At 42.5% G+C, this 18,024-nt stretch overlaps 1 protein-coding gene across 16 annotated transcripts in view; it reads right to left on the reverse strand.

The window, feature by feature from the left end:
* Window positions 1-635: 635 nt before the first annotated feature.
* The window catches only part of GRIP1 (glutamate receptor interacting protein 1), a 334,184-nt gene continuing 316,795 nt past the window's right edge, over window positions 636-18,024 (reverse strand). For 9 of the 16 annotated variants that reach the window (XM_053406881.1, XM_053406876.1, XM_053406880.1 and 6 more), the window contains 9 exons: window positions 17,437-17,614; window positions 15,704-15,843; window positions 14,348-14,533; window positions 8,894-9,050; window positions 5,607-5,709; window positions 5,411-5,455; window positions 3,400-3,633; window positions 2,310-2,456; window positions 636-1,136 (listed from right to left, as the gene is read on the reverse strand). In XM_053406881.1, the coding sequence (XP_053262856.1) occupies window positions 900-1,136; window positions 2,310-2,456; window positions 3,400-3,633; window positions 5,411-5,455; window positions 5,607-5,709; window positions 8,894-9,050; window positions 14,348-14,533; window positions 15,704-15,843; window positions 17,437-17,614 (1,427 nt within the window). In that variant the 3' untranslated portion in view covers window positions 636-899. The remainder of the gene's footprint in view (window positions 1,137-2,309; window positions 2,457-3,399; window positions 3,634-5,410; window positions 5,456-5,606; window positions 5,710-8,893; window positions 9,051-14,347; window positions 14,534-15,703; window positions 15,844-17,436; window positions 17,615-18,024) is intronic. The other 7 variants (XM_053406871.1, XM_053406883.1, XM_053406872.1 and 4 more) reach the window with 3 other exon arrangements.

Below are 18,024 nucleotides of genomic sequence, written 5' to 3' on the forward strand. Positions count from 1 at the left end.
TTTTAAAAAAAGAATTGTGTGTTGCTATACAAGTTAACTTGTGTATATGCCTAAACTGGGGCAGTTCATACAGTTTTGCACTGGTATTTCTTTGCTACTGCAGTTCAAAATTTAAACAAAGAAAAAAAAATCTACTTGAATACATGTTATAAAAGTCTTTTTTTAAAATTTCGCTAAAACTTGCTTTGCTTTTTTAAAAAAAACCCCAGTAATTTATCAGAAGTTCCAAATACCTAAAAGTTAGAAGTCCATACAGGGTGCAAGACATATCCTGTTCAGTACATCATTGCATAGGGTATAATATAACTCTTAATAAAATCATACTACAGCTGGGCCGGTAAAAGTTTCACCTCTTTGCACTTCAGATTCCTGTGTGTAATTTTTGCTAAAATAGTTGTAAAACCACATAGTAGCTTTTAAACCCCCCCCCCCTTTTTCATTACCGCAGAAGCAACAGAACTATATAGTTCATTTAAAAAACAACTACTATGATACAGTGATCTGGGTCCAGCAGCAATAGTCTGTGATTCCTTCACTTAGTTAACCAGCTGGTATTTTAATAAGTTGCAATGTTCTGAAAATCAGATCCTCTGTTGTAATTATTTACATGGATGGTTCCCCCCTCCCCCAATCTTTCACTAATCTGCCATGATAGGATTTACAGCCATTTTCACCATTCGTTTCTCTTGTTACTAAGGGTCAGGTTGAAATGGCACTACACATGGGTGATAAAAAACGAGAGCAGAGCAAAAAAACTCAGCATTGGAAGCAAGTAGCAAATTATGAGCCCCCCCCTCTGTGCTTCTTAATGCCACACGACAGCCACATCTTCAGTGTAACAGAAACCTGAAAGGGATTAGCACCATTTAAATGTTTTGCACTAAATACAGTTTTTTTGGCTACAAAGTGTTCATAGGCTCCCGTTTCATCTCTGAACCAGCGCTGTGTACACTTTGTTGAAGGAAGGCATGGTTTTGTTCGTTCCATTCCCCAGCCGGGAAAGTCTGTTGTTCCGAGCTTACCTTTTGAGAGGCTAGAGGGTTTCGACTAATAACAAGTTCCAGTTTGTTACCAGACTCTGCTATAAGGGGCACAACCAGACAACAGTCAAAGTCTCTTGTGCGAACATGGTTTACCTGAAAAGTAAAAAATGTTTGTCTTGGATGAAAAGTGACAGAGGAAAACTGAATGCATTTTTCTCCCTCCTCAATGACCCTTAATCCTTGTGATACTCTATAAGCCTACACAAAGTAAGGTAAAGGGACCCCTGACCATTAGGTCCAGTCGTGGCCGTCTGGGGTTGTGGCGCTCATCTCGCTTTATTGGCCGAGGGAGCCGGCGTACAGCTTCCGGGTCATGTGGCCAGCATGACTAAGCCGCTTCTGGTGAACCAGAGCAGCGCACGGAAATGCCATTTACCTTTCCACTGGAGCGGTACCTATTTATCTACTGGCACTTTGACACCGCGTCCCTTCTACACAAAGTACCTTACCAAAAAAAGGGTGGCTTTAAAAGAAGTAAATGTTTGGTAAAAGGCTACTGTTAAATTGAATTTATTTGCTCTGCTAATGCTTATAAATAAATCTTAACCTCACATGTTCCAAGATACCATTAGTCTAGAAGATTTGGAGTTCAACTGTCATCGGTAATTACCATTCCCAATGGTTTCAGAAATATTAAATAGCACTGCGGCCAGAATGGAAGACTGTGGCACCTCCACAGCCAACCTGCCAAGTAGCCAACTGATCCTCACTTCAATCCCGTCCCCGAAAAGGACCTAAACCACTTACAAAACAGTGCCCACAACTGCCATTCCCTGAAGCTGATCCAGGAGGATACCGTGGTGGCTAAGAGATTGAGTGTAATCAATAGGGTTGCACTCCTCCACCTCTCCTGATAAAAGCTCATTGTCTATCCGGATGACCAAGGCTGCTTCATTCCCAAGGCTTATCAGTCGTGATAAGCAGGTTGAATCTATGGAAGTTTACTGAGAAGTAAGTTCCACTGTGTTCGACAGGACTTTGTGTCAAGTGAGTGAACCTAGGCTTGCAGCTTTTCAGCATTTGATGATTATTGTCTTTACGATATGTTGCCCTTAATTCATAGATCGAGTGTGTGTGTGTATCTTCTCTATCATTCAGTTCACAGTACACGATGAATGAGGGAGCTGAACTTAGCTGTGCAACTGAATTTCAAATACAGTTTCCACTACTGTGAATGCTGAACTTGACTGCAGAATGTTTTCTGTTCTACAAAAAAACCCCATGCACTTGATACGGCTTTTCTATGTTAGCATGGTTCACTCTTACCTGGAGCAGTCTGTCATATGGCTTCAACCCTCCCACATCTCCAGGCCCAGCTGGCCGAATATTTTTAACATACACGCCTTTTTCCAATAAGGCATCGGAGACGCTGAACCCAAAGTCCTCCATATCTGAATCCTTGTACAAAGTTACCTGTAGGGAAGGGGAAAGCAAAGATAATCTGAGGTCTGCAGATTATGGAAGCTCCGTTCTGCTCCATCTTTCCATGTCCCCTCCCCCCAAATAGTTAGCTGTAGTGTGTGGGTAAAGGTACACCTGACCATTAGGTCCAGTCACGGACGACTCTGGGGTTGCAGCGCTCATCTCGCTTTATTGGCCGAGGGAGCTGGCATACAGCTTCCGGGTCATGTGGCCAGCATGACTAAACTGCTTCTGGCGAACCAGAGCAGAGCACAGAAACGCCGTTTAATGCAAGAGTGGGGAACCTGTGCCCCCCCCAATGTTGTTGGATGCCAATTCTCACCAGCTCTAGCCAACATGTCTACCAATTCGCAATGATGGTAGTTGCAGTCCCATTAGATCTAGAGAGCCACAGGCCCCCATCCCTGCCGTTTTATAGTCCCATGTTGCTATTGTCTTCTATTAACAAATATGCTTTTCTTCATCTCTCAAAGGAATGAGCAGCTCATTATATTGTCTTGCTTTGTTGTCTAAACTCTGTATTATGGTCCAGTTTGGATGCTCGTCCTTCAGCTTAATAAGCTAAGTGAACCTTTCCCCTCGGTATCACCAACATGAAAGTTTGGGAAAGCTCTGCATTAGAGAGAGTACTGTCATCCAATTGGGATGCTCGAACTCAGGACGAAAGGGAGAAACGTGCTAAGAGGAAGGCGCGTTTTGGCAAACACCCACCGTGATCAACTCCTGCCTGGAAACCTATGTCCCCACTGTGGAAGGATGTGTGGATCAAAAAATGGCCGCCACAGTCACTTACAGACTCACTGTTAAGACCGCCTTCATGGAAGACAGCCTTACTCGGCCATGAGCGATCACCAAACAAGAAGAAGAAGACGGTCATCTGCTCTGTGCAAGATTACTGTCAGAAGGGGAGAAACCGGACGGTGCACCAACTCACCTTATGTAACTCCACAGGAGTTGGTGACATAATTTCTTTCATCTCTTGCTTCATCTTCCGCAAAGCTACAGACTTTCTTCCCACATCTGAAGGCAACGTATTGCTACGGGTCGTCTGGCTGTAATGAGGCCTCGAAGTGCTTCGTTCCTGGAAGCTGGCTTGTCTCCCTAGGTGGCTGCGATGCTGCGGGTTGTCATGGTTCAGACTCATGGTGCTCCCTGACATAATGGTTGCCTGTAGCGTTAAAAAAAGTTTTTATCATACATGACATAGTAAAAAAACACCCAGAAGATGAGGCTGTAACTAAAGGCAGCAGCATCTATTCTGTTGTCTTGGCCAGAACACAAGTCACTTCAGAGCACAGCAAATGGCTGGAGGATAGATGGACAATTTGAGTGGGAGTCCTCTGAAAAATGCACTTGACGAAAAAGGTTGTTGGATGACATTTTTATCCAATCTGCGGGGGACGGGGGGAGTGACAGCTTCTATAATTGGTGAGTTACAATGGCTCGCCGTAGTCATGCTTGGCCACCAGAGGAACGAAAGTGGACTACAAAAACCTTTGCTGGCAAAAGTTCTTTACCCTAAAAGCTATTTTGTTATTTAAATTAATCCTGGCACATGCATAATTAGTTTATCTTAAATATAATGAATGCTACAATAGGCAGCATTTTTGCAGATCTGAGGTATTAGAACAAAGCAAGTCAACAAAAGAAGCAGCAATATCTTTGATGAGAACTCATGGGAAGGCTACTTAGCACAGGCTTGGGAAATTGACTGGCAGGCCTACTTAGATCTGGCACCGGACCCAATTTGGCCTGCGAGGCTTTCTCCATTTGCTGACGTCTTACGTGATGTCAAGACATGGCTCTAAAGGAGCAAACAGGAGCTCAAAGCAAGCTCCCAATTGTTCACGAGCAAGTGGGGCTCACTGACAGTGCCAGTCAGTTGATCAATACTGAAAAGTGAACTGCTTTGAGAGGGGTCCAAACAAGGTTGGATTGATGGGAAACAAGGGTCTTGTTTCTACAATATAATTTTGCACAGCTGCTTCCTGCTGGCAGAGGTGCCAACAAGGCAGCTGAGCACAATTAGGGTAAGCAAATGCCCAATTCATTTTTCACCTTTATTTTTTTTAAAAAAGCAACAAAAACAACCCACCACGTCATCTTTAAAATGGGGAATTATCAACCTACTGAAACATTTGTTCCCGTTATCTATTTCCATATCCGTTTGCTGTGCTGTCAGGAAGGAATCTGGCAAGAGAAGCCTGAGGTACAATGCCGTTAGACAGAGCTTTCCCTTACGTTCCTCCGAATGGCAATTAAACTCAGATCAGGTCCACATGAAAGTCAACAGACGTGCAATACGGAAGCCATAATTCTGAGGCTGCGCAATCCACCAGAGCTCCATGAGTTTTACCCAGCTATGCCATTCACATTCCTTGTGGTTGCTCAGGGACTTCAGTATGACATAAAAATGAAAATGAGACTCTGCCGGTTTTTGCAACGCAAGGAATTTAAAAGAACATAAAAGAAAATTTTTGAAACGTTAAAACTGTTTTAAGTTATATTCATTTTTGGTGTAATTAAGGAACATGCAGGCAACTTTAAACAAAAGAATTGTCTTTTTTTAAAAAGTAAATCTCTAGGTGGGAAGTTAATGTGGAATTCATTGCAGTTGCCTTGGCTCATCAGGTGACTCCCGATTTTAAAACTTGCAAAGTTGCTTTTCGTTTATGTTCCCCTTAATTCAGATTCAGTTTTGTTGCAAGAGATACATGCCAAGGAAACCTTGTGTAAAAAGCAGCTGGAAGAGAATGGGATGCGCTGCTGGCTAGGAAAAATAAGCCTGCAAACAGGTGCAGCCAGCAGTAGCACAGGAGAAGCTATTGAACACATAACACGCTTGTATCATTTCAGCAGCAGTTCCATGAAAGAAAACAGCTTGATTAGGGGGGAATCAGGGGAGGCAGCTGCACAAGCAAAATATAAACATAAAGGGTAGGTACCAAGAGAGTCATGTTTCTCAAACACAGACGCCTGTCAGCCTTGTCCTGTGGAAAGGGGGGTTAAAGCTTTAAAATGAATTTGTGAGATTAATGCAAACTTAGAAGAAAAATAGAGGGGGGGAAACAAAAAAATGAGTGTTAATTGAAAAAGAAATTGGTATATTGTGACGGGATTAAGATTTATTTATTTTTCTACCTCTAATTCCCTCAGAATTCCTGACTGTCCACAAGTCTCCAAGTCCTCCAGTGCTTGAGACCAGAAATTTTCCTCCTGGTCAGTCTCGGGGGCACCTGCAAAGCTGGATTCATAGAGAAAGGTTTGCTTAAGTGGCAAAGGCAACACGGCAGTGTACTTCATAGGAATGGTTGACAGCAACAAAACCAGACTTAAGGGTGAGCGTGGGCAGGAAGCAAGCAAGCTTAGACAGGGCTGTGGAGAAGGAGCGCGATTACTGACACACAACACGGGGGCTTAATTAACCCGAGAATTTACAAGTGGTCTGCAAATAAAACTTCACACAAACCCCGGCCTACTTTTATTGCAGCAATCTTCATGGCTAATTCATGCTTAGGAGCTGCTATGAATGGTGAAGTTGCACATGCAGGCACATTTGTGAGGGAAAGGAAGATGCAAGATTAATGGTTCGCGTAAACTAAAACTGGAAGAAACAGCACAGCCTCTCGCTCCTTACAATTATCAGTGACGACTGGAATTTCCACTCCCACACTTAAAATAGATTCCCAAATTCACCTAATGCAGATTTAGTGCGCAATCCCGCACTCACTGGTTCAGTGGCTGAGGGGTTTTAGGATAAGGCAGGGGGTTTCTTATGAAGTCCAGATCCACTGCCTTAGCTGAAAAAAATGCCTCCGTGTGCAAAGGCTCCTATGCTCTGCTGCAGAAGTAGAGTCTGTGCATCTCCATAAACAGAATGGAGTTGTGTTGGTGTGTAGGTGCAATGGGGGGGGGACCCCTCAATTCTGTGGCAATGGCTACAAACATTCGGGAAATTTATCCAAGGACAGGATCTGGCACAAGCAATTTCCCTCCTACTGACAAGTGGGAGAAGGGAAAAGGCAGGAAAGAGATTGCTCTCTTTTCTGTTTTCTCCTTGCCTTCCCAGAACTGGGAAAGGTTTGGGTGATTTGGAACAACTGCTGGCAAATCAGGGACAGAGCTTAGGGCCTGCAGATTCCCAGCCACAGGATTGTTCAGTCCCCCCAATATCTGTAAAATATTTACATTAGAAACGTGCAGTCTCCCCACCCATCACCATTGGGGATCAATCCATATTTGATCACCATTCCTTCAATCCACATTTTAAGATGTGCTAGCCAGAACCTAGGCCCAGATTTGTCCAAGACGTGCATTAGCCCACCACTAGATTAGCACATGGACTTTTCTTGGCATGTGGCTGCTGGGGTAAGTATGCCTCTGCTTTGCATCCAACCTACCACTCGCCAAAGTTGCTGTCAGTCTAACAATATGGCGGCACCCTACGGTTCTCCAAACCAAGCAGAAACTAGATGAATGCTTAGAAATCTCAGGCCATGCAGAGAGACTGGCTACGTTTGGGGGAAAAAATTAGTATCCATTTCTGGATGCATGTGTGTGAATCATTAACTCAGAAAATAAGCTTCTGATTGACTTGGCATCAGTTGGAGGAACAGATGTGTGGGTTTTAGTGCTATTTACCCCAGGTTTTGGATCAGGTTCAGTTGCAACTGAGCATCTTCATTATCAGCAGAGACAAACTAGGGCACCTTCCTTTAGGTTTATCATGGATTCATGAGTCCAAAGTGATAAAAAAACAGTGCAGCAAGTCGTTTCCCACGAGGACACTGGAGATAATGGTTTGGGACAGTGTGTGTGTGTTTTGGCGGGGAGGGCAGAGGAATTATTCAAGTCACACTGTAATCGCTAGTAACACTTTCCATGTGTTCTCTGAGACTATTGATTAGACTGTAGGTCAGCTGGAGAAACTAGCAATAATGCTGCCTGTCTGAGGGTTACAGCAAAACTCTTCTAAGGCCAGCAGCGTCAGGCAATTCTCTGAAGTACGGCAAGTAAACTGGGAACCAGAGCACAGAAGTTCTATTGATTTTTTTAACACAAACTGTGTGACAGTGACGTGGGTGGTGCTGTGGGTTAAACCACAGAGCCTAGGACTTGCTGATCAAAAGGTAAGCAGTTCGAATCCCCGCGACGGGGTGAGCTCCCGTTGTTCAGTCCCTGCTCCTGCCCACCCAGCAGTTCAAAAGCACGTCAAAGTGCAAGTAGATATATAGGTACCACTCCAGCGGGAAGGTAAACGGCGAAGCAGCTTAGTCATGCTGGCCACATGACCCGGAAGCTGTACGCCGGCTCCCTCGGCCAATAAAGCGAGATGAGCGCCGCAACCCCATAGTCGGTCACGACTGGACCTAATGGTCAGGGCTCCCTTTACCTTTACCTTATGTGTGACAGTGGCAAACCCCATGTTCTTCAAAGTGGGTCTGCACAGGGGATAGGGTGCAATTTAAAGAGCCAGTGGGGTGAGTGGGTGAGGAATGCCCAACCCTCTCCCCCCAGTGCTTTTCTCCTAGGTGGGCTTACATCTCAGTTAGGCTCTATGCTGGAAGTGAACCTAACTGGGAGCAAAATCCCTGGTGGAGGGTTTGGGGTTCAGCACTCACACTCATGTGTCCCCTTAGCCCTTTAAGTTGCACCCAACCCACTTAAAAAGTGGGTCTGTTGCCCCATTCATCTATAAAAACATGGATCTGTTGCCATCACCTGTGCTTTGGGCAAATTCTTCTCCATGCCTTTTGCTTACTCTGCAAAATAAGGGGTCAAGCCATTGACTTATTCTGTCTTGGTTAGACACAACGTTTCCTGGCCAGAGCCTCCCCAAGATGGGTGAAGCCTTGGCAAGAATTGCATTGTCATTGGTAACATTTCAGAAGGGGAGATCACACCAGATGGTTGGGCTCTAAGGGGCTGCTTCATCCCCTTGTCCCACATGGCTCCCCTTTCTTAAAGGGGCACCATGGCTACTGACCATGTGGAAATTGCAACCACAGTACACATAGATAATGAAGAACCAGTCCCTACAAAGATGCGTGTGTACGAAACTACATTTATGTCAAATGCTGATGTGCGTGGAACAAGATTAGGGAAACGAAAGACTCTTACAACATTCAAAGGAGGGGGTGGGGAAGGACCTTTTTTCAGTTTAATTGTTGCATTAACAAGAACCAATGATCTATCCTTTTATGCATAGAATTTCACTGAGTGCACATGTATTGCTTTCAGCATCATAACCTTTCATGAATGTCACTAACCTAACCTAATAAATATCATGCAGCATGAACTGTAAATATCTCAGTAGTGAGAGGATAAGCTGGCAACTGGTGTTTTGAGCCCAGGCAAGGGGTGTATGCACTCACAAAGAACATTGCTGCTGCTGCAAAGATAAATTGAGTAACTGGCGCTAAACATACCTGCTTGCGACTGGTTTATCCCATTCATCATCACTTAGCCCTGTGTTGTGGAAGGGGTTGGTTCGGGGCCTGTTGGGAGGGGATAAACTGCTCCTTTGTTTTGGACTCCTCCATTCAAATGTGTTGAAGTTGTATCCTGAAGCCTGATAATTGGGACCTAAAATATTAACCATATTTGTAAAACTGTGATGCTTTAAATGAAGAAAATATTTTATAACACTACATTGCACCCCTAATAACACAATGTGTTTTAACCTATTTCATTGTTCTGCCAGCAATTATGTGAGCTAAAGCCATCCTTGTTCCCATTTCATGCATGTGGAACTGAGCCATGAGAGTTGCTCAGAATTATCTAGGAAACAGACTGATTTGAACCAACATCCAATTCTTCACTCTCAAAAGTGTAGCTCACCTTGCCTTCTCAATCTGTGATAAAGAAATGACCTAACATACATGATATCAAAGAACTCGTAGCAGAGTAATTATAACAAAGAAACAAGGCAATATATTCCAGTCAGAGTCTGGGAATGCAGCATGTCACACAACAAACTGTACAAGCTTAAAATAAAGTTTCTATAAATATATTTTGGTGGTACCAAACACCAGCGTCCCTTATTTGCACATGTTATTCTTCGTTGGAGATGTAAATCAACCAATGCTGACATATTACATTTTTTGGTGATGTCCTAAAATACTGATATTTTGGCACTCCATTATAAATGAAATGAAATTGATAGCAGGGTGCAGACTTCCATTTGATCCATTAGCAGTCTTGTGGACACAGAATAGGTAATATTTCTCTAGGCATTCATGTGAAGGGCAGATAAGGAGCAGCCCCTTCTCTCTAGTTGCTGCTTGCAGTGTTCTGGCTCAATAGTAGTACCCCATTTTGCTGGGCTAGGGAACAGATAAGAGGGCAGCATCTCTGCTCAAGTAGCCTTGCACTACCATCACAGGTTCTCACACACAGTAAAAACATGCTGTGGTGTGCAAGCTTCTACACCCAGCTATGGAATGAGCAGTTGGTAGGATGGGGATCCTGAAAAGCAGAGAATACTGCAGAATTGGGAGTATGTAAAAACCATAGATAATACAGAAAAAATATATAGGCCATATCACTATCATGTTAAGTAAGGCAACCAAAACAAAGGTCACCTAAACTGTACTTGCACTACAGATTACAGTGGTACCTCAGGTTGCAGATGCTTCAGGTTACAGACGCTTCAGGTTATAGACTCCACTAACCCAGAAATAGTACCTTGGGTTAAGAACTTTCCTTCAGGGTGAGAACAGAAATCGTGCTCTGGCGGCACGGCAGCAGCAGGAGGCCCCATTAACTAAAGTGGTAGCAGGAGGCCCCATTAGCTTAACTCAGGTTAAGAACAGTTTCAGGTTAAGAACAGACCTCCGGAACGAATTAAGTTCTTAACCAGAGGTCCCACTGTACTGGGAACATGGTTATCAAGTTATCCTGTTTAGCAAGTATTCAGTTTATCTCCATTAGACATAGACTGAATCCGAACTGGAAAAGTTGGACAGAAACCAGCCAATACTTCAAAAACTGAAATGGAAAGAGCAAGGTGAAAAACCAAGGGCATCTTTTTATAATGGCTCTTATAAGCTGTGAGATAAAATAATGAGCTGTCTTGAAAACTATCATCTTCCTATGCTAATGACTTGCCAGTGTAAGCACTTCCATCTTTACACAACTTTGGCCATAGACAAAATACCTGAGAGGATCTGTGCAGGCTGTAGCACATTATATTCTCAGGGCAGTTTAACTAAAAGCAAAGACTGCAGAACAGAAGATTCCCATCTGTATGTGGTGGAGGGGAACTGCTGTACTAAAGTAACTCATTCAAGCTGTCAGCTTGATGCAATGTTAAATACTTAATGAGAAAAATAGAAGATCAGTATAGAAAGGGTTGTAAAGCCATCTAGTGCAGCACAAGGCAGGAACTATCCATCAACTCTGCTGCTCGCGGATTTGACTATTCCCCACTCATACTTCATGTTCAAACTACACATTTCCCAATTATTAGGTGAGTCTGTAAGGTTATGTGGAGCCAATGATACCTCACCCTTTCCCCAAAACTGGTGCACAAGGTAGCTTGCAACACAGCATACAATATAAACAGCAATATAAAATATAATACAAAGCAGAATATAATCATACATCCATTATAAAAAACAGCACTAAATTTTGACCTGCATCAACACCATTAGGTTCCAAAGGACTGGACAAATAAATAAGTTTCCACCTGTCTAAATATATGAAAATGGCTATATACCAGGCTTCCTCAACCTTGGCCCCCCAAATGTTTTTGGCCTACAACTCCCATGATCCCTAGCTAGCAGGACCAGTGGTCAAGGATGATGGGAATTGTAGTCTCAAAACATCTGGAGGGCTGAGGTTGAGGAAGCCTGCTATATATACCAATAGTATCTCAATAAAGGAAGGCTGCAGAAATTCATGGATCTGCACAAACCAAAATGGGGTTCTCACAAAATCTCTTTGCTTTGACTTTATTGCTAAGGTAGTTGATAATTTCAGATGCAAGATCCAAGATGCATAGCTCCAGTTCAGTGCAATGGAAATTGTCACCACCATGGAAATTGGACCACATTAAACGGTCTGATTTGGAGTGGCCCCCTGTGAAACCTCTTGTTTCATAGGGGGCCACTCCAAATCAGACAATTTCACAATGCATGAAGGTAGTTTCTTCCAAGTGGTACCGGCTTCAGTCACGTAGCTTATGACATCGTTAATGGTTCACTTCCCCTTTTGGGAGGGGTAAAAGAAGAAGGCCAACACTAAGAAAGTCAATCAGACTACATAGGCTGAAATCATGTACACAATTTCCCAACAGATGCAGCTAGTTTCACCAATGTACAGTATGATGTTATTTATGGTGACAGAAAAGAGTTGGGGCGATGGGATAGCACTTGCTTAAAGGCCCCAGTAGTTGCCCAAAAGACTGACAGTTTTGGAAATGCCACACTTTTCTAAGATGTGTAGATATGAACACATTTTGTACCTTATGACATGGCATGAATTCTTTGAAATTAGCTCTTGGGTAGTCATTTTGAGATAAATAAAAACTCACCCCTCAATCTTTTTTTATCTAATGATTCATCAGGGCAGGTGATATAAAAATACTTAATAGTTGCCCCTTTGCCCATGCACAACCTTATACTTGAACTACTGAATTGAGTTGAATTTCTATTATCCAGGCTTCTACACTCCCCTCCCCTGACCTGAACCAAAATCGTCTACTGGCGCCCATGATGGGTTGCTGACGATTCCTGGAGATTTTACAGAACTATTTTCGTTTAATAAAATATTCACAGCTCAATATTTCATTAGTTTTTCAGACAGATGAACAAATGGGTCTGCAGGGATTGTGTGTGATTCATGTGCTGTTTACTGTCGTGCAAACTAAATGATGGCTGCATGCTGAGACTTGCCTTCCTCAGAAGGGATGTGGAATGACAGCAGAACAGTGAGTTCTGGCACACAAATAAAAATAAATCAAATTGTTGCTCTTAAAAATTAAAAATATAGCAACATTTTATATTTGTAGAATTCAAAGGAAAGACTAACTACACAACGTCTAGCAAAAATGAAATTGCTAAATATATTTTTTTACAACTGGGAATTCGTCCTGACATGAAATCAGACATCCAGCATTACATATGATGTTTCGTTCTACTACTGCTGTTAAAGAATAGCTTTAGTTGCTTGTTCTGAGCTTCAAAGTATTTGTATTTGATTTTCAAGCTCTTTTGCCCCTGCCCTGTTTTAACAATGACTAAGGAGGAACCATGAGCATTTTTCTTTCTTGCTAGGATAAAATGGATTCCAAAGGAACTTTGCAAAAGAGAAAATGACAGTTGCTTCCAGTGTCAAGCTACGCAATAAATTAAAGATCATTACTGAAAGTGCCCAACACTAGTTCACCCATATGCCAACAACAATGAAAGAATTATTGCATTTCTTACACAGAAGAGAAACATTGCACAGCAGCTGATTCGGTCATCCACTCTACTAGAAGTCTATATAGGCTAACCCAGCAATTTCTCCATCTCCTGAAGAGCTACAATGACTCCACTGAGCTATTGTGGCCAATGGCCACAGATAGACCCATCTTCCACAAATACCCCTTTAAAGCCATGTTAGGTAATAACCAACCCAACATCTTGTGGCAATACATTCTGTAAACTATTTAATATGGAATCTGTCGCTTTTACTACTGAGTAATCCACCATACCTCAGTATCCTTTTCCGAGATTGTCACAACAGGTTTAGCATGAATGTGAAGTTAGGAGTGTGTGTCCTTTTGCCCTGATGTGCATCATTCTGCGCTTACTTATATTGAAACTTATTTGCTGCTGTGTTGGAGAGATCTGTTCGGAACTCTTCACAGCCTGCCATGCATGTGTCTCAAAACACATGGAGAAGCAGAAGGGGGCTTAATGCAGACACAGCAATTCTCATGATCTTGGTGGGTCAGATGTCTCTGTGTGCAGGTATGTTTCTATGAACTTCATATGATCATGTGGCCAAGAACAGGTTGCATCTTCTTGTGTAGCAGAGAGTTACTGGGTGAGTGAGTCCAAAAATACTTCTGAAGGAATGTGCAAAATGTGTAAGGAAAGGAGAATATTTATCTCTGAAACAATGACTTCTCTAGTTGGCATCTGAATGTCATTGTGCTCTGTTTGATATTCCAATGTAAAATATGATTTTTTAGAAGTCCTCATTTTTCCAACCCAGGATGTTTATAAAAACCTGCACTTCCAGGGCTCAAAGTTTTACCCTGAGATTTAAATGACAGTGCTTAAAATAAAGGTGAAATACTAAAAAACAAGCACGGATCTTTGAAGAGGTAAAAGAAAATCCATTCTGGTTCTTCCTCCCCTCCCTTCAAAACCTTTCCTAAAACCAGTTATTATTCTGAAAGCCCTCTGACATCTTAATGTCAAGGGATGAAGGAGAAACAAAAGGGTAACAAATCACTGAATAATCTCTTTATGCTCCCCCTTTGGCAGTTTACAATAAATCTTTACCATAGCCAGCTTAAAAATCACAATGAATGCACCTCAGATGTTCAAATTAATGAACACCTTCAATGTGTTCTGCATCTTTTATTAATCTAAGCTTGAAGGATAAACCCATTTAGCTGTGGATGAGCTATGGACTGGCTATTCAGACATCAGTAAAACTAGCAGAAGGCTGTTAGTATATTGATATATGCTTTATAACCTGTCACAGTGTCGTGAAAGAGTGAGACCAAGGTTAGCTGAATGCAAGAGGCAACAGAGTGTGCTAAAGGGCGCTGTCTTAACAAGACAGATGCAGCACAGTTGAAACACAGCAAAGTTGGCTTAGAAGGTTTTTCCCATGGAGTGGTTTCCCATGTTACGTGTGCTGGTTGATATGCACGAACCCACCTTGACTTCCATAGCTGTTATCCATTCCAGAGCCATCCCATGATTCCACAGCACTATCTACGCTTGGGACGGTAGTGGAGTATATTTCTGACAGTTTGCCTGGTTTCTGTGTGGTGGCTGTGTCATCTTCAGCATCACTCAATTCATTTAGGTGACCAGAGGCTGGAAACTTCTTGGGACTTGATGCTGGTAGGAATTAAATGGGAGGAAAAAAGATTAAAACTTGGTTGGAAAATCAGATAGATATGCAGCTTCATTTGCATGGAGGAATGTTCTGCAAGCAAGAAAACTAAGACAAACAAACTGCATGAGCTGGGGGTGGGTATTTTGGGTCCCCCCCATAATGGCTTTAAAAACCTTTTGTTGTAATTTCATTATTTCCACTTTGTCTACATCCTTCATAAACTTGGGCTTGGCTCTGATCTGTACCTCTGCTTTTTGTTCAATGTTCATTTCTGTGCAGGGTTTGTTACCGTATTTTTCGCACCATAGGATGCACCGGACAATAGGACACACCTTGTTTTAGAGGGGGGAGAACAAGAAAAAAAAAATCTCTCCCTCTCTGCCCAGCGCCCCTTCAGCGAAGCGGCAGGAGGCGCTGGGCAGAGAGGGGGACAATTTCCCCCCTCTTGTTTCCCCCCTCTAAAACAAGGTGCCGTTTAAGGTGCGTTCAGATGCCTTCAGGCGGCTACCTTGGAAGCCTGGAGAGCGAGAGGGGTCGGTGCGCACAGACCCCTCTCACCCTCCAGGCTTCAGGTTCCTTTCGACCTGCTCTTTGGGGCTGACCACCAGCCCCAAAGAGCAGGTCACCTCTCCAGCTGCGTGTCACCTCTCCAGCCGGGAGAGAGTCGCGGGGGGCTTCTTTAGCCCCGCGTGCGCTCTCCCGGCTGGAGAGATGGCGCGCGGCTAAAGAGGCTGTTGCAATAGCTGCGTGTCACCTCTCCAGCTGGGAGAGAGTCGCGGGGCTATGCTGTCTTCGCTCCATAGGACGCACACACATTCCCCCTTCATTGAAGGGGAAAAAGTGCGTCCTATGGTGTGAAAAATACGGTACTTAATACTTTTCTTTTTTTCTTTGAATGACCCACAGGAGTCCAAATGAGTAGTTTGTTACTTCCCAAATTTTGACTGTAACACAAATGTTGTAAAGAGATAATTGACTCTCTTTTTGTTTGACTCCATTACTGCACTGGTGACTGCAAATAGCTTGTAGACCTTGAAGTGCTTCTCTTGAACCATTCTTGTACCTGTGCATTTGTTTCTGCGTTCCAATGACCCAAATACCATTTTCATGAACGTATGCATTGTTGATGGTTGTAGAAAGGGCCCCTGTGAAATACCTGACACAACACTCACCATCTGTCTGCTTTTTGATTTTCAAGGTGACTGTTTCTCCTGCCATTTGTAACAAATGTATGGCTTCGCTCAAAGGTTTTCCTTTCAGGCTGCTGCTATTTATTGCTAAGATTCGGTCTCCGATATGAATTGCACCTGTCCTGAAACATGAGTTAAATAAAACATGGAAAGTTCAGTAAAAAGGAAACTGAGCCAAACATTTAACATATACGAGATAAGCAAAAGTGTCTGCAGTTTTTCCTCGGGTTTCACATTTAATTTAAAGTGTGTAAGATGAATGGAGCTACTTAGTCATTCTTGCTGCTAAGGCTATTTGGATCACCAGGCCATCTTTGTTTTCAGAGCTGGTAGGAGAACCAATTGACATCCAAGAAAAAACAACAACAACAACCCATCATTTCCTTCAACATGACAACGCCATGCATTAAAGCTGCACATTCAGAAGGCTTACTGAAACTCCTTTCTTAGTACCTGCAAATATTGATGTTTTCCATTCAACAGGCAAAAGGCAATGATAGCACAAAGCATCACAATATTTTCACATGATCAGTTGTAGTAAATTAAGGGGGATATCTTGATAGATGGATTAAATGGGCCACAACTGTAGTTAGGGAGCATATTAGGATGGACCTAATAGTTAGAACCTATCTGTTGACATGCCTGGACAATCATCATGACACAATTCAGTTCACTCTGAAACTGATCCTGAAAAACTACTTATTCACCTTCAGGTGAGTTCTCCACTGTAGCTACCTGTAACTCCCATATTTTTACCAAGGCTCTTCCAAAACCATTTTGCAGTCCTATTGCCAGGTGGCAGAACTGGGCGGTATTTTATCAATCACCAGAAGCACATGATTTTCAGGAGGGAATTAACCAGAGATTCTTGCAGCTGCAGAACAAGGACACGTAACACATGCAGTCTTTGATCCTCTGCATCCAGACACCACAGTTTTCTGATAGAGCAAGCCTAGATGCTTTCAGGAAGCAGGAACACCCTTCTCACTCTTTTTTACACCCCCCCCCAGAACTGCTCAATAGATTGCTCTGCATTTTGACCACCTTGTTTCAGCACAGGTTCCAAAATCGTTCCCCGTTCTTATGTCAGTCTCTGACAACTGAACCCGCATCCAAGAGATTGCTATTCACCTTTAGAATTCTACTGGCTTCAAATTAAATGGGGTTACGAATGTTTCTCCCAATGACTGCCCTCAGAAAAAGTGCTATATTTGGTTTATGAATTGCTAAGAAAATTTCAAGATGCTATCCTGGCACAGCAATGCTTATTAGTACTTGGGGTTTTAAAAGAAAATAAAGAGGGAATGAGGAAGATGTAATGGTTAGCACATTGTATATATGTCATGTATGGTAAATATAGCTAGACAGGCAAAAATATGTAACAATGTATATACAAACACCCACCTTATAAGAAGAATGCAACACCTTTTTTCTTTAAGTTATTAATATCTTTACAAGGTAAGCATGCCTGAAGCTTTCTTTAGGTGATTTATGGTGACAATAACTATTGCAAAACTATGTTCTAGATTTAACAACAGCCTCATATCATAACACCAGCAAAAAAAGACTGAACATCATTAAGTATTTCATTTGCTATGAATTGTGGAGAACAGACAGATTTCTAAGGAAGAATGATTGCATATGACTGAATGAATTGTCACACATGAATGAACACAGTAAATAGCAGAACTATGAATATCTTTATTTCAATTTACCTTTCAGCTAGTCCACCTTTAGTAAGACTTGAAATGATAATAGGATCAAAGGGCTCTTCAGTACCAGAAATAGTGATCCCAAGAGGTCCTCCGTAGCGCTTGAGCTCGACAGTATAAATAATTGCTCCTGAGCTCTCTTGTTCATCTGCAATACATGCCAAGAGGATGCAATTGGTCTCTTATGAAAGAAGGAATGAAAAGAATAATACATTCAGACAAATGATCAGAAATCACAGTGTGCATCCTAAAAACTTCATGCCTCAAATATGTATCTTAGCCACTTCAATTCTGAAGCCTACACTTGACTTCACTGGCAACAACATCAAATCTCCTTCCCATCCACTGAAGCAAAACCAGGATTTAAAACCTGACACTAGACCCAAGTGAACTTTTACCTTCACGCATTTCCCTACAACAGAGACAAGGCAAAAAATATGGTAACATTTATCCTCCAGGTTATCCCCCCCCCCAAAGTTTATAAAACAGGTTTTGGTTACAAGGGGAGAAATCAAGACTCTGGCAAATACTTTTCTGTGTGAAAATAGTAACAGTCACTTGAACACTTGAAAGTGGGCATTTTTGCTTATC

This window comes from Podarcis raffonei, chromosome 10 (genome assembly GCF_027172205.1).
Source record: "Podarcis raffonei isolate rPodRaf1 chromosome 10, rPodRaf1.pri, whole genome shotgun sequence".
In the NCBI taxonomy this organism is placed as follows: Eukaryota; Metazoa; Chordata; class Lepidosauria; order Squamata; family Lacertidae; genus Podarcis; species Podarcis raffonei.